The sequence below is a fragment of the Xiphias gladius genome, chromosome 3 (genome assembly GCF_016859285.1).
Source record: "Xiphias gladius isolate SHS-SW01 ecotype Sanya breed wild chromosome 3, ASM1685928v1, whole genome shotgun sequence".
NCBI classification, from domain to species: domain Eukaryota; kingdom Metazoa; phylum Chordata; class Actinopteri; order Istiophoriformes; family Xiphiidae; genus Xiphias; species Xiphias gladius.
Genome location: NC_053402.1, coordinates 5,928,587 through 5,944,334, shown reverse-complemented (window position 1 = coordinate 5,944,334; position 15,748 = coordinate 5,928,587). Strand labels below are relative to the sequence as shown.

The window sequence follows — 15,748 nt, the reverse complement described above, 5'->3', positions numbered from 1 at the left end:
GTCATGGTTACAGTAATAAACACACGGTTAAGCCTGTGGAATGGTTTTGTTAAGTTTAGGCACAAAACCACCTGGTTAGGATTAGGAAAAGATTGTGGTTTGGGTTTTGTAGCTCCCCACTCCTACACAGATTAGATAGATCAGATGCAGATGATGAATTCTTTTAAAGCTTTTTTGAATTATTATCAATTTCTGCAGGAGCTGTGGAAGGTGACTGCCACTCCACTTCCATTTGACCAAGCACAGTCGGATTCTGAGCTGTTTTCATCTTGACCTGGACTGACATCGGAGCAGCGTAACACTGTTCTCTCCCCAGAATTGAACATAAAATGTGCTCCAGTTAACAGTTGATGGTTTGAAATGTTAAATGTAGATACTTAAAGCAGCATCTCCTGTTCCCACCTAAGTAAAATGATATAATTTATTGTATTCAAGAATGAAACAGGCATTTTGACAAATACAGTTTTAAAACAGCTCACTGATTCATTGTATGAATTTAGCATTATTTATTGTTCAGCTTGATTTGTGCGTTCTTACAAACCGCAATGAGACTACTTTAGCTTTGTTAATGGAAAGTCAACTAGAGCTGTCTGTACAGTATATCTGATTAAAAACAAGTTCAAATAAAATTTCACCATATACTGAGTACATCTGGCTGCATGCCATCTTAAGCTTTAAAACTTTTTAAAAAAATTATTATTATTTATTTTGTGGCAGCATGGAATGCTTCAAAATTAGGACAAGCATTTAAACAGGTGTATATTATTTAAACACATTTGACAAGGAAACTACATCACAGTAGATATGAAAACAAATTATACTTTATCAAAATTACATCATCCTTGCGTAGCAATACAGCTGGAAGAAAAAATAATTTTAAAAACACTTTCTTGTTGGTGCATTCAGATGTTTTTGAGAATATCTGTGTTTTGAGTTGAATACTGAAAAGCAGCCTTGTTTGCAAGTAATTTAATAATGACAAAAATTTTTTAAAAAATGACAAAAGCTTATTAGTACCAGAACTTGTGATTTCTGTTTTAGTCCTTAAAAGAACTTTGTGATATGAAACTGAAAAAAGCTGTAAATCTGCTGCCAAAATTACAAAGGAAAGCTGCAGATAGATGAATTGTTTCAACAGGTTTGATGAATAGAAGACACAATTTAAGGGCTAACTGGTACGACATCTTCTACTTCATGTTAGCAACATGTTATATTCCGAAGTTCACATTGGACCGAAGCAGGCTTTTATCTACTGGAGTTTGCAGGTGGAAAAAAATTGGTTGGTGTAACAATGGATCAAACACTGTGAATGTGGTCTCCCAAAAACCTGACTAGACTTCAGTGTTTTGGGGCACTTCTGACTACAGTTGAGCTTTGTATTCTTTTTTTTTATTCCACACAGTTTGTTGATTATTCCTAAATTTAGCATTTGTACAGTTGGTTTTGAGTTGTTTGTTTAAAAAAACAGAAAGAGCCTGAATAACCATATTGTATGTTCTATCTGCATGAACACGATATGTATTGCAATTCCCTAAAAGTCGTGGGAGACAATTATGATCTCAAAACTGTGTTTAAAAAAAATGATGATTCTCTTATTTTTTGACCAGCTAAGGTCGATTCATGCATTAAATGTGTGATGCAGGTGAAGTTAGGTGAGTTGTGATTTTGTGATCTGGTGGCTTCAGGTCTTGTCAGCTCCTGTTAACTTGAGCTGCACTAATGGGAAAAAATGGGTTGTTACTTAAACTTGGTTACTCTGTCACTCATGAGATGGAAAGTGATTAATTGAGAAAGATTTCAGTACCAACAAAGACTAAAAAGTCCTTGAGATCCAAGACTGGATCACATACTAGCAGTGTGCACTGTCTGAGGTGATCTGAATGTCTACACTTCAATCACATTTTGATGCCTTCATTTCTAATCCATTGTGGTGGTTTACAGAGGCAAAATTACGAAAATTGTATCACCGTCCTTATGGACCTAACTATATGTGTGTTAAAACATCTGTTAAAGCCCTAGACAGTGTTGATGCTTTTTGCTTCTCAGTTGTTGAATTGTGTTGGGGTGCTTGGTTATACTTGCTTGCAAGTCTAGTTAGGGCTCCAAGTACCAACAGTGTTGCAACCCAGTTTTTGGTCTGAACTTTATCATTATTAGTTTTTGTTATTAATTATTATCATAAAGAAAGCAGCTGTGTGGCCTAAACTGTCAAGGGTGCGAATGTGAAATTTGAAGGTCCTACAAATATTTATAATATTTTATATAAATAATATAATTTGCAAAACAATGCACTGATGAATGGGGAAGTGATTTTTTTCTATTCAGGGTCAAAGGAATGGTAAAGGTGTCATGGTAATGGTTAAAAATATAAATTATATTACTTTTAATGTTCCACATGTGGATCCAGATGGTAGATGGATTATTTTAGAAATGGATGGCAATTATAATAACATATTGCTTGTTAATCTTTATTCTTCTAACACAGACGATGCATGGCTCTTTGAAACACTTAACACTGTCATCACCAGGTGACTACATATACATATTTATATTATCTAATCCTTTCTTGTCCATTTTACTATCTAAAACTATTAAAGTCACCTGATGATGACAGTGTCAAGTGTTGTGCAAACTTTCAAAGAGTCCTGCATTATCTGTGTTTCATATATATATATATATATATATATCGAGTACGTGTTTATTTAGGGATTGGAGGCAATCTGTGACGCAGGAAGACATATACAAGACTTGCCATTAGCTATCAGTGGGAAATAATATAAGTCCAGTATGTCTGCTGTAGAAGAAGACAGCAGGACAAGCCGAACGTGACCGTTCTTAGTTAAAACTGTGGCTGCATGTTGCCATGGTACAGTAAATGTGCTGTTTCTTCTTGCTTGTAGCTCTTCTGGTCTTCAGAAATACATTGATTCTATTCCATAAGTGCTCCGTCCTCTAACTGGCTTTCCCAATAGTTAACCCCTTCAGCTTTTTCAGAGAACGGGGCGCGAAGGCTCCCCACATTTCCTAGTTTGCAAGAAATCAGGGGTTGTGAGACCCATACTCGACCTGAAATTTGAACAAAATCATTGCGCAGCCGCCCCTTTGCATGCTGACGGTCAGGCAATTGCTGGAACGCATCCAGCTAGGTGACTGAATGACATCCAAAGACCTGACGGACACAAAATTGAATGTCCCCATTCTACCGAGGCACAAGAAGTATTTGCGTTTCACGGTAGGAGAGAGAGTTTAGAAGTACTGTCGCCTCCTGTTTGGCTACTCACTGGCGCCACGCTCTTTTTCCAAATGTGTGGAGAAAGTGTTGAGTCTGCCCAGGGAGAGGGGAGTGAGGATTCTGACCTACATCGACCATTGGCTGGCCCTTCGCCTCCTCGCAGCATGAAGCCAGGGCTCACACGTAAGTGGTGATCCAGGACATCGAGCAACTGGGTTGTGCTGGGAATTTCGGAAAGAGTGCTCTGCAGCCGAGTCAGCAGGTGCAGTATCTGGAACTAGGCCTAGATGCTGGCTCACCGGGTGGAAACAGCAGCGTCGGTGACTGCAGGGAGGCTCATGTCGCTGCTGTGGATGATGTCAGCACGTAGCCCGGTCGTGTGCTTGGGTTTGCTACACACGAGGAACCTCCAACGATGGTTTGTGCATCTCAAACTGTATCCGAGCCACGACAAGCTCCGCAGGCTGTGTGTGCCCTCCCAGGTGCAGAGCGATATTGCCTTTTGGAACTCACCCACCTGTCCTTGCAAGGGAGTGAAGCTAGGGTGCATTCCACATTATGTTCATGTTTTCATGGATCTATCCCTGACTGGCTGGAGTGATACGATACGATTCTTTATGGTAGTTTCAGTTTCAGTCGGACTTAGGACGGGGTTCTTTTAAATATGAGAACACATTGCACTGTGTAATAATGATCCGTCCTTTTAGTAGGCAATTGGCTCAAATTAGGGTCAAAAAGATTTTGAGCTTGTACAGTGATATTCAAAAATAATTTTGTTTAAATATGTTTGATGATGCTGTAAAAGGTAATGGTAAACATTTAATGTGATGTGGATGTATGCATATCCACCTGGGTCACGGAAGAGCCAGCATGTATATATATATATATATATATATATATATATATATATACACACACACACACACACACACATATATATATATAATGTGTGTGTGTGTGTGTATGTAATTATATATATATATATAGGTATATGTATCGACTCAAATGTCCCAACAACTTTCGGATGGACTGCAATCAAATTCGGTACAGAAATTAATGTTCCAGGATGAATTGTATAAACTCTGGTGATCCTTTAACCTTAGCGTTAGCTTGTCTGTAGACTCTGGGGTCGGTCTGCTTTGATCATGCCAAGCCATGACCACTTACTTAGTACCGTAATCCTAGATTCTATTACCCCTTCTCCACCAAGGCAGTACAAGGGCTGGTTCAGGGCCGGAACCTAATCTTGAACCAGTTCTTGGCGTTTCGACGACTACTAATTTCTCATATAATGTAATCTCACATTACTAACTTTTGTAACAATAATGTTATGTTCGACGTTCATAACATTGATGTGAGAAATTAGTTGATACGCATGCTTGGGTAATGTTAGCTGAACAACAATTAGCTAGCTAGCCAGCTACCGAACAGTGGCAACAATAGTTAACGTTAACATGCTAATTTCTATCGTTGCCATTGCCTTCACAAAAGGCTAACTCTTTATAAAGTGTAGCGGACAACTTTGTTTTTTAAAGCAATATTCTCTTGTTTTTGTTGTTTATAGAGTTGTCTGCCATCGATGATGTCGCTGCCAAGGCAGACCTACCGCCACCACTGGACTGCAGCTCGCCCATACTGTCTTGCAGCTTTGGAGCTCAAAGCTCTGTGTCTTCATCACAGGCCAGATGAGGTAAAATTTGTTGTTCTGGGTAGGCCTATATAGTAGTCTCTCACACCAGATGCTATGCAAACATTGATAAATCTTGCAGCACAGCAAGGATATGAACGACGCCTTGCTGCTGAAAATGAAGGTAGACATCAGAGCTATGCTTGGGCCATTGGGTTGCATAGTGGCAGAGATGGAGGCTCAATCCCACAAATCCCACATATGACTGTAAAATGTACATAAACCACACTAAAGTGTTATAAAAAAGTTCATTGGAAAGTTTAATATTGCACACTTTCAGCACACTGCACTCTACACTTAACATTTTTTGTGACTTTTGTATTATGTACATATTACTGTATTTAATGCATTGTTCTTCAATATAAAGCGATTTTTTTTTGAATAGAAGTCTGCTTCAATATGCTTAATCAACAGAGAAACATATAATACAAGTTATGACAGGTTAAATGTCTTCAAACGCAAAAACAAAACAGAACAGGTAAGGTTACAAAACTGTGACAGTGGTGCTGTAAGGAAAAAAAATCACTCATCCCCTTTGTTAAAGTACTCCATCAATGCAGCTCTAATGCCAGCCCCTTCTGGATTACCATGCTCAGGTAATGCCTGAACAGGACGCTGAATGTTTACATGCCTGTTTGGGTGCTGGGTGAAATTGTCACCATGTTCCTCACAAATGTCATTAAGCATATAACAGGTCAGCACCATTTTTTTGCTCAGCTCCAGCTTGCAGTCATTTCTTTTCAGGAGGCACCTCCATCGTCCTTTTAATCTCCCAAAAGCCATCTCCACAACCGATTATGCACTGCTCAGGCTGTAACTGTAGGTGTGTTGTTCAGGGGTCAGTCTGCCAGTGTTCAAAAAGGGCTTCATGAGCCAGTTCTGCATGGGGTAGGTCAGGTCACTCATCAGGTAATGTTCAGCATCATAGCCAGAGATGGTCACTTTGTTTTGTCTTCGTAATTCCTCGTCACTTAAGAGCTCCCACAAATATGACTGTTGTAGTACTCTTGCCTCGTGCACCCTCCCTGGATAGCCAACACATACATCCCAGAAAAGACCTTTGCAATCCACAACTGCTTGCAGAACAACTGAATACCATCCGTTCTGACTGTAATAGTCTCGAGGATACTCCTCTAGTGCTATTATTGGAACGTGGCTTCCATCTATTGCATCAATACACTGGTATTCTCCAGCGGTTATGGAGAAGGGTGGCCGTTGGACAGGAAGCAGCACCATGATGAGTGCTTTGCAGAATTCCCAGACACAACTAAACACAGTGCTCAGGCCTACCCCAAGAAGATGGCTGATGGTCCTGTTTTCACTGCCGGTGGCCAGCTTCCAGATGACAATCACTTTCAGATTGGGACAGATAAACGGTAATTCATGTTCCTTCTCCCCATGACATGCCAGACCTGACCGCAGATGTGCTCAAACAATTTCCAGTACACACGGAAATTCTTCATGAATTGAGAGCTGAAATCCAGAGCAATTGTGTCCCTCCAGTGGTGAGATTGTGGGTTTGTGAACTGCCGTTTTGAATCCTCGAGTCTGGCATTTTGGCTGTCGCCATCTTGCTTTTTTTGAGCCAGAAGTAACCATATTTGAACAAGAGGGCGAAGCTGGGGAGGAGCAAGGCGTGGCTCTGACTGATATATGGACCCAAAAGACACCATGCACACCCACTTATACCGGCAACCTGACCGCACAAGGCTCCAGCTATAGGATGCAAAGTCGCTGCTAACAAAGTAAGCTTCCATAATTCAAGGTAAAGTTTATGGTCAAGTTTTAAAGTGATCTTAGTAGCTATTTGCATACATGTCCACATTTGGCAAATACTACATATATGAGGAGTAACCTTATGTTACCTTATGTAATGTTATTGTAGCGTAAGTTACAGTGTGTGTAACCTCCTATGGTAAAACATATTCTAATACCGTGTTTTAAAATTGGTTCTACAAATCTATGGTTATGTTTCCCAACTGAGTGTTAACAGTGACACGGTCACTGAAGGTTTGTCAGTGTCAATAAGTTACGGTTAACTGTTGGTGTCTGGAAGTACTGTTCGTTCAAGAGACAGCGAATTAGCAGATGGAAATTAGCTCATTTAGTTAATGTTACATCACAGAACACTATTGATTAACGTGTATTATTTGGCATTCTACCAGTTAAATTAATTAAGTACATGGTTCAACGTTATGAGTGTGCGTTAATATAAACGGTATCAAAACTCATACACAGAGATGAGGACTCAAGTGAACAACTCTGGAGACAGTTAGTCAGTAGTATAATCAAAACGTCTTAACTCAGGAAAAAGGATTTGTTACACGGGAAGGCAGTCAGTCAGGCTAACAATCCAAAAAGGGCTAGGCAGAGGTGAATCAAAAACACAGCAGGGACCACAAAACCAGGAACACTAAACACTAGGAAAATGCTGGAATGCTTGAGTGGAGATGTGAGTAACACAAAACAGGAAGCAACCAAATGTTAAACAAAGAAAACATGACCTAAGACACTGGTCGAGACATAACTGTAAACTCCCTTCGGGGATGACTCCCGATGGCCCAGGCTGGTTAGGATGATGGTGATGAAAGTAAGTGATATGGTCTGGGTCAAAAATGTCCTTACAAGAGACCCAGGACCTTTCCTCCTGACTGTAACCTTCCCAATCCACCAGATTTTGACGGCCTTGACCAGTGGCAACAAACCACCAGGAAGTGCTTGACTGAGTAAGTTGTCTCTCCATCGATGATCCGGGGGTATGTGGGGGTTTGGAAGAAGGAACACGCAGACTCTCTTTGGCTGGTTTTATGCGGTCGCCATGGAGCTTTGGATTGATTTAACAGGATCTGGGGAGCTTAAGGTGCACAACCACAGGATTAATAACTTTTGATATGGGGAACGGGCCTACAAACCTGAGAGCCAACTTACGCTACTCCACCCACGTCGGAGAGCCTTAGCAGAGAGCCAGACATGATGACTGTTTTGGAAGGATGGAGTTGGGACCCGCTGTCTATCTGCCAACCTCTTGTAACAGGCTGAGGTCTTGAGGAGCTGCCAAAATGCCAACACTTATATGTACGGTGACATGGACAGACAAGGGCTTGGGCAAAACTTGGGCAAAATTCCTTCCCGAAAAACAGTAGCTGAATTGCAGCCCCCGGTCTGATACCACATTTCTGAGAAAATCATGTAAGCAAAAAACATTGGAGAGCATAACCTCAGCCATTTCCTTGGCTGAGTGAAATTTGGGCAGAGGAATGGAAAATGTGCCATTTTAGAGATCTGTCCATCACCGTGAGAGTGGAGGTTGTTACCTTTAGAGGGAGGCAGTCTGGTAATGAAATCCGTGAAGATGTCAGACTAGGGGTCTTGGGGCACAGAGAGAGGGTGCAGAAGACCAGCAGGATGGTGCCGTTGAGTCTTGTTTCAGGCATAGACTGGACAAGTCACCACATATTCCCCAACCTCACGTTCCATGGAAGGCAACCAGAAGCACTGCTAAATGACAAAACCTGTCCGTTTGACTCCAGGGTGGCAAGCAAAAAGACCCGTGTGGGCCCAGTGGATCACCTGAGAGCTGAGAGAGGGACAAAAAAACGGTTTGGGGGGGCAACCATCTGGCACGGGAGAATCACTGTTGGCCTGCGTGACCTTTGCTGCAATATCCAATGTGATGGCTCCAACCACACAGGAAGAAGGGAGAATATTAGTGGATGAGCAACTGGAAGAATCTGAGTCAAACTGGTTAGAAAGAGCATCGAGTTTAACATTTTTTTAACCTGGACAATATGATATTGTGAAATTGAATCTAGTAAAGAAAAGAGCTCACCTTGCTTGTCTGTCATTGAGTTGTTTAGCAGTCTGAACAAACTCAAGGCTCTTATGATCAGTCCACACTAGGAAAGGATGCTCCACTCCCTCCAACCTGTGCATCTGCTCCTCTAATGCAACTTTTACTGCCAGCAGTTCTCTGGTTCCAGCGTCATAGTTTCTCTCTGCAGGGGTGAGTTTCCTGGACAGGAAGGCACAGGGTGTAACTTGTCCACCAGAAAATGTTCAGAGAAAACCTCCCCGGTGCCAATGTCCCAGTCATCCAAGTCCACCACAAACTGAAGATGAGGATCAGGGGACTGAGGATGGGAGCATAAGTGAAGCTCTCACTCAACTTTCTAAAGGCTTGATCTGCTTGAGGGGACAACTGAAACTTGATTTGCTGAGAGGTTAAGGAAGTGAAAGGGGCAGCCACTTTAATTAAGTTCCTAATGAACCGTCCAGATGCTGTTATGGGAAATAATGAAGCCCAGGAATGAGATGGTTGTGACATAGATCTCACATTTTTCTGCTTTGACAGAGCTGGTGATCGAGGAGGTGTGCTAGAGGAATTGGCAAACATGATCAACGTGTGTCTCCTCCTCAAGGGAAGAGATAAGGATGTCATCCAGGTACACAAAGACAAAACAGTTCAGCATGTCCCAAAGGACATTGTTTACCAAGGCCTGGAAGACATTCCATTCGTCCCCTTCCCTTATCCCCAATAGGTTATAAGCATTTCTTAAGTCTAGCTTGGAAAAAATCTTAGCACCTTCTATCAGTTTGAAGGCAGAGAAAATGAGAGGGAGAGGGTACCTGTTTTTAATGGTGATGCTGTTCAGTCCTCGATAATCAATGCAGGGGTATAGAGTCTTGTCCTTCTTGTCCACAAAGAAGAATCCCACTCCGGCTGGAGAGTAGGAAGGACACTTTTCCCCTGCAGCCAGGGACGCAGAGATGTACTTGTCCATAGGAGTGAGTGGCAGCTTGCAGAGTGGCTGAGTTGGCTGAGTCCATTGTTGCTAGTTTGTACTATCAAAACTGGTACACAGGGATTAGGACTCAAGTGCACAACTCTGGCAGACAGTTCAGTAGTAGGAATACTATAAACACTAAGAAAATGCTGGATCACTTCACACTAGGGATGAAGACAAACTGGCACAGGGAGCTGGGAGAACACAGACTAAATACACAAGGGAGACAGGGATAGTTGGACACAGTCAAAACACATCAGGGCAGGCAAACAATCATGAAAGCAGTAAACACACAAGGGCAGGAAGTGGGGATCTGAAACAAGAAGAGAGGTGAGTAACAGAAAGTAAAGCAAAAAAAAAAAACGAAGAAAACATGACCTAAAACGCTGGATGAGACATGAAAAATGGTCTTTGGCTAAGTCTTTGTAGGCTATTTTTTGCTGGTCCTGTTCATTTTATTGTTGATGACGGGTGTCAAAACATCTATTTGAATCATTTCTTTTATCTCTTTCAGAATAAGTAACATTACTGTGTGCTGGGATTGATTGTGGCATGTGCACCCACACAATGCCACCAAAGTGAGTATTAGTTACTTTTCTTTTGCTATTTAATGTAAAACATTACAGCAGACTATTTTTTACAACTTAGCTGACGCAATAATGTATTTTCAGATATCTGTTTGAACCTCATCTAGTAAGAGTGCTGTATCTTTTGTCTTTTTCTCTACAGCCTACAATATGATACATTTCTTAATATTCAATGTTTTTTCCAGCCAAGGTCTGGATCACTGGGGACAGCTACATCCGATGTGGGGCCCAGGGAGCTACAGACACCATGGGGAGCAGCCTGCATCCAAACATGAAGATCATCTTCTCTGGCATCACCCAGAGGTACAAGTGGATGCAGATGGAAAGCTGGTGCCAATCCCAGCACGATGTACAAGACTCACAGGTTTGTAAACAGTTTTATGGTTACATGTTCCTTTTTTCACAACTAGGGGAAATTATATTTTTAAACAGTTTTGCTGAGTCCATTAAAGACTAACTTCAGCAATAGTGAAATGTTCATGATGGACAGTTTGTTCGCTGTTTAAGTTGAGTCTTCATGGATTTTTTTTTATTAGGGACATAGCCCACAGTGTCATGCCTTATGCGATGAGTGTCATTTTTGTTAATATTGTTTTTTTTTTTAATTAACACTTGTGGCCATAACACTGTCCAGCTATGCTCTTCCTTGTTCCCTACACCCTCTCCTATTCCCTGCCCGCTCTTATTCCCTTAACACCCCAGTCTACACCGCCCCATGATCTTTGACACTCTCTGTCCCCATGTCAGATGTAGCTGTAACAAATTGTAAATAGTTTTAAACATTAGTTCATTATTCATGTAGTTCATAGTTCTCAATTATTATAGTTAATGTCAGTGTGGTGTTCCAAGAGCATTACTTATTTAGAGAGAGATATTTACTGGGGCAAATTTACATTCAAATACTCTGTCATGTTGCCTTTTTGTCCATTTCATAGTGACCTGTGGTTTCTCATGGGTACCATTTCTACGGTAATTTATATTTGTTACTAAAAATTATGTTGCACTGGAGATTCAACTACCTCTTTCTATTATGCAAACTTTTCTTCTGACAGTTAAGTTCACCTTTGCCTTGATCTAAAGCTGTATTTCTTTTAACTAGTTAAGTAGTTATTTAATTCATTCATTACATTCTTTTATACAATCTTTCTTTTTTTAATGTTTTTAATATGCAATAAAGGTATTTATGAAGCATCACAATAGGTTTATTTAAAATTCAATATAACAGAAAAATATGATTGCAAATTGCAAAGGTGTATTAAACACATTTTTCACTAACTATACAATAATTACTTTTATCATGAATAAAACTAATGTACATGAGTTGTACTACACTGACATTTTGGAAGTCTCCATCTAATGAAAAACCATACAATAACACGCAATATCAATTACTTAGCCTAAATGCTTTGAATTCTAAATGTCAAATCTCTAGCACACACTAAAGAGTTTGTATGCATAAAATATACTTCTAAAGTGGTAACAGCAGTAAACGTCTATTAATCGAGTCACATTTTGCTCCTGGGTGCACTTCTGGTTGGCCAGTTCCAGCTGTTTCCTATTGAAGACCCTTTTGATATAAATTGGGAAATACTTCCACCTGTGAAGGTAATGACTGTGTGAGAGTTCATCCATCACTTAATTAGTTTAATATTTTTAAATTCTGTTTTTAAAGATGTTACCACCATCACCTATCTAACAACAGTAGAAATGAAGTCAAAGGCAAGAAATTGAACCTGTGAATACTAAGAACAGAGAATTATAAAAAAAACTTCTAAAAAGTTGGTCTGTCCTTTCATCAGAAGAAGCTGAACTGGATGTGGTTTTCTGGCATTATCATCACAACCCATTTGAGAACTAAGGATGTTATCCATGGAGTCTCCCCTTTCTACAACCAGATGATCCACTGCCAAAATCCACTGCTCCCTACATGATGTCTTCCTTCTGTTGGCACTGGTCATTCAGTTTTCAGTGTGGATACCTTTCAAATTACAGTAAAAGACAACGCTTAAGTTAAGATATGGTGGATCCCAATGAATCACATACATATACCAGCTTGTCAGACTAGGTGCATGAATGTCTGCTTCAGTTGAGGACTATCGTGTATGAATTTATAGTATTAAATGAGCAAACTCATACATGAAAAATGTTCTTCTATAAAATTTACATTGTACATAAGAACACACTTCTAACTTTTTTGTGATATAATCTTTGTATAAATGAACAGCATTTCTAAATAGAGATTTTCTAGCATTTGTGTATGAGTCATCCTAAAATAGTCTTCTGCGTCCTCATACCGAATATCAGACACACCAAAATGAAAGAGAGAGCGTAACACAGGAAACAGTGTTATACATTAACAATAACTGTGGTTAATTTCAAAGTATCATATTGAAAAGATTTCCTGTTTTGGGCTTTCCATATACTTTAGGAAAAAGCTGTAATAACTTCACATTTACAGTAGGTGAGGGAATTTTCTTCTCCAGCCTATCTGTGCTGCAATTTGAGTGTTATATTTAACTGTAGTGTCAGTCACTACTTTTAATATATTGTGGGTGTTCAATCTTCTAATCTACATTCCATTAAAAAATAATTCTTACAACATGTAAATTGGTTTTAATTCTACATCAGACTTAATCAATGTCTATGATTTGTGTAAATAATGTTGTAACCCATTCACTTATTAGCATCCTCATTTCCCCTCGTCTCGTTTCTCCCTTGCGTCCCTCCCACATGAGATGCAAGCTGAGGAGCAAGAAGAGGGATAAATAAAAATCAAACTAAACTCTTCATCACCTAAAGGAAATCTAAAAAAATAAAAAATAAAATCTTAAAAGTTGTGCATTCAGACGCAATAGTCCAGAATGATGTGTATGTTAACAGTCTGCACTAACAAGGCACCACATCTGCAATGTCCATCTTCAATGGAAATTAATTGTTTATACTTCAGAACGGTACAATGCACATTAATTTACATGAGCATTTGACTCCATCATGTAAATGTCCCAAATTTATCCCTACTGGCTAAATTTTATCTTCAGACCCTGGCAGGTTGATTAATTATTATAAAAATGTTAAAAGAAAACATGCAAAAGCACATAAGCATAGACAAATATTAAAACTATGCAAGAATTAGCAGGCAACAAGCAGCCATTAGCACATAAGAGATCATTAAAGCAAGAGATAAAGACCCTGGCACCCAGCTATACAACATTCACATCATAGGGGAAATTATGCAGCATGGCAACAAACAAGCTTGTAGCACAGGAACACACAAAGCATAGCATAAATATGTAACTGGTGTCATACACCTCTAGGCTACTCCAGATTTTGAGCGCATTTTTGATTGTCCAGTAATCACAATATTTGGGTAAATTAAAAGTAAGACATCCGAAAAACGCTATAGCCTACTATCTGTCTACCAGTGCCGCTTGTGAACTGACAATCTGTTGATAAAAAAGGAAGTAAATTTATGCTATTCCTACCCAGCCAGCATAATTTGACATCTACACTCCATAGCTACATGTACAACGGTGGCAAACAACTTTTATCACCTGTTTAATTTAAGAGACATAGCAGATATCCATAGTTAAGATAGATAGATGTCATACTTAATGAGAACATAGAAAGTTAACGTTACCGTTTAATTTACCTGAAGATTATGTTAACCTGAAATAACCTTAACCTAAATTAATGCAGTGCATTACACTGACGCAATACACTGAAACTTGGTCACATGGGCCAGAAACACATAACAAGCATTGTTAGCTTAACGTTGGGTAAATTTACCTTTTTATGGGTCTTTAAATAGCTACCGCTACATTAACGCATGGGTTAACAGTGGTTAACACAGGTTATATATACATAAATATATGTATATATAAATGAGTATATAGGCTGTATAGCCAAAATAAAGCTATCATATAGCTGTAATAACTTTAGGTTAGCCTCTTGTAATTACAGTAACAATTTGCAGAAAACAAACTACTGCAGCATGGGTAACTATGCTGAAAAAATGATTGAATCCATTACATTTGTATTTTTCAAGGTTGCTGTGGAGGAATTGCAATTGCAGCTGTGTTCTAAATTTCACCTTCTACCCTTCAAAAAATCTTAACCTTTTCAACTCCTGTGAAATGCACTTCACTGGTATATTCTACTTCTACCCCCTCACCTCCGTCCAGTGGTGGTAAGTACAGTTTTCCATTATTTTTTCAAATATTTTGGTAGCTAATAGAAAAGATGGGGGAAAGCCATCAGCAGTATCCAGGCTGTCAGACCCTTTTACAGTCCCCCAAATGTTTCAAATTGTACTTTTGTACTGTTAATTTTGAAAACTTAAGTACATTAAAACCCAAATACTTTTGAAAACTTGAGTACATTAAAGCACAAATACTTTTGACAAGTTTTTTGATGTGTCTACACTTTTACTTGACTAGTTATTTTATAGTTAGTTTATAGTATCTTTAGCTCAAGTATAATATTTCAAATACTTTTACTACCACTGCCTCTCTCACTCTGCTCAGAACAAAGCAGTACCTCTGGGATTCCAGATCCAAAAAGGAGGAGAAAAACTGAAGATGCCATACTGAAGAGGTTGGAGAGGATAGATCAAAAAATTTTCTCAACAAAACAATGAAAATGTGAGGTTCCCTCAAAAGAAGTCAGCTGTGAAATTCAAGATCTTCCGACTGCTTTATGAGGCTGGCTGTCATTCAGAGGATGAGTCATAGGAGGCAAAAACATGTACTAAGTAGAGGGCATTTTTGCTTAACTGTGTCCTTCAACCATTGTTAATAATTGTTTATGATTTGCACAGATTTTTTAAATAAGGTTTACAGTTAACTTAGTTGAAAAGTAAGGTTCAAGTTAAAGCCCCTAAATAAATACAAGAAACAGCTTTTGAATGTTTTTATTTTCTTTCCATGTTACATTTTTACAGAAATACAATAACAAAAGGAAAATACTTCACTGTTCAAGACACAATTTCTGAAAAACAATTACACCCTTGGATTCCATATTCAGTAGTATTTACTATTGGTATTTTTTTTTTTGTATCATTACCAGTGGTGGAAGAATTATGCAGCTCCTTTACTTAAAAAAAGCACGAATACAGAAATGTAAAAATACCCGATTACAAGTAAAAGTCCCCCATTAAAAATTAAATTTAAGTAAAAGTACAGAAGTTTCTCGACATTGTACTTAAGTTTGTACTTAATGCCTCAGAATGCCTCTCTTAACTACTCTCCTGCTGGCAGCATCTGTGTGGGTTAGGTAGTTATGCAAGGCAACACACAACCTTTACCATTTCGATTGGGAGGAATTCAATCAGACAAAAGAGAATCTGCCACCATGCTGCAGTGATGCCAAAGCTGTTTTCTATCACCCTCCTGGAATGCGAGTGATGATAATTGTATACCCACTGAGCATCATCAAGGACGGTTCCCGTAAGTGAAATCAA

The 15,748-nt window shown here is 39.3% G+C and overlaps 1 protein-coding gene across 6 annotated transcripts in view; it reads left to right on the top strand.

Annotated features, from left to right (window-relative positions):
* Positions 1-15,228, top strand: part of mettl22 (methyltransferase like 22) — a 53,690-nt gene extending 38,462 nt beyond the window's left edge. For 2 of the 6 annotated variants that reach the window (XM_040124307.1, XM_040124301.1), the window contains 5 exons: positions 4,797-4,922; positions 10,218-10,281; positions 10,476-10,654; positions 12,090-14,476; positions 14,814-15,228. In XM_040124307.1, coding sequence (XP_039980241.1) covers positions 4,797-4,922; positions 10,218-10,226 — 135 coding nt within the window. In that variant the 3' untranslated portion in view covers positions 10,227-10,281; positions 10,476-10,654; positions 12,090-14,476; positions 14,814-15,228. Of the gene's footprint in view, positions 1-198; positions 1,610-4,796; positions 4,923-9,270; positions 9,362-10,217; positions 10,282-10,475; positions 10,655-12,089; positions 14,477-14,813 lie in introns of those variants that run through there. The other 4 variants (XM_040124304.1, XM_040124302.1, XM_040124305.1 and 1 more) reach the window with 4 other exon arrangements.
* Positions 15,229-15,748: the final 520 nt, after the last annotated feature.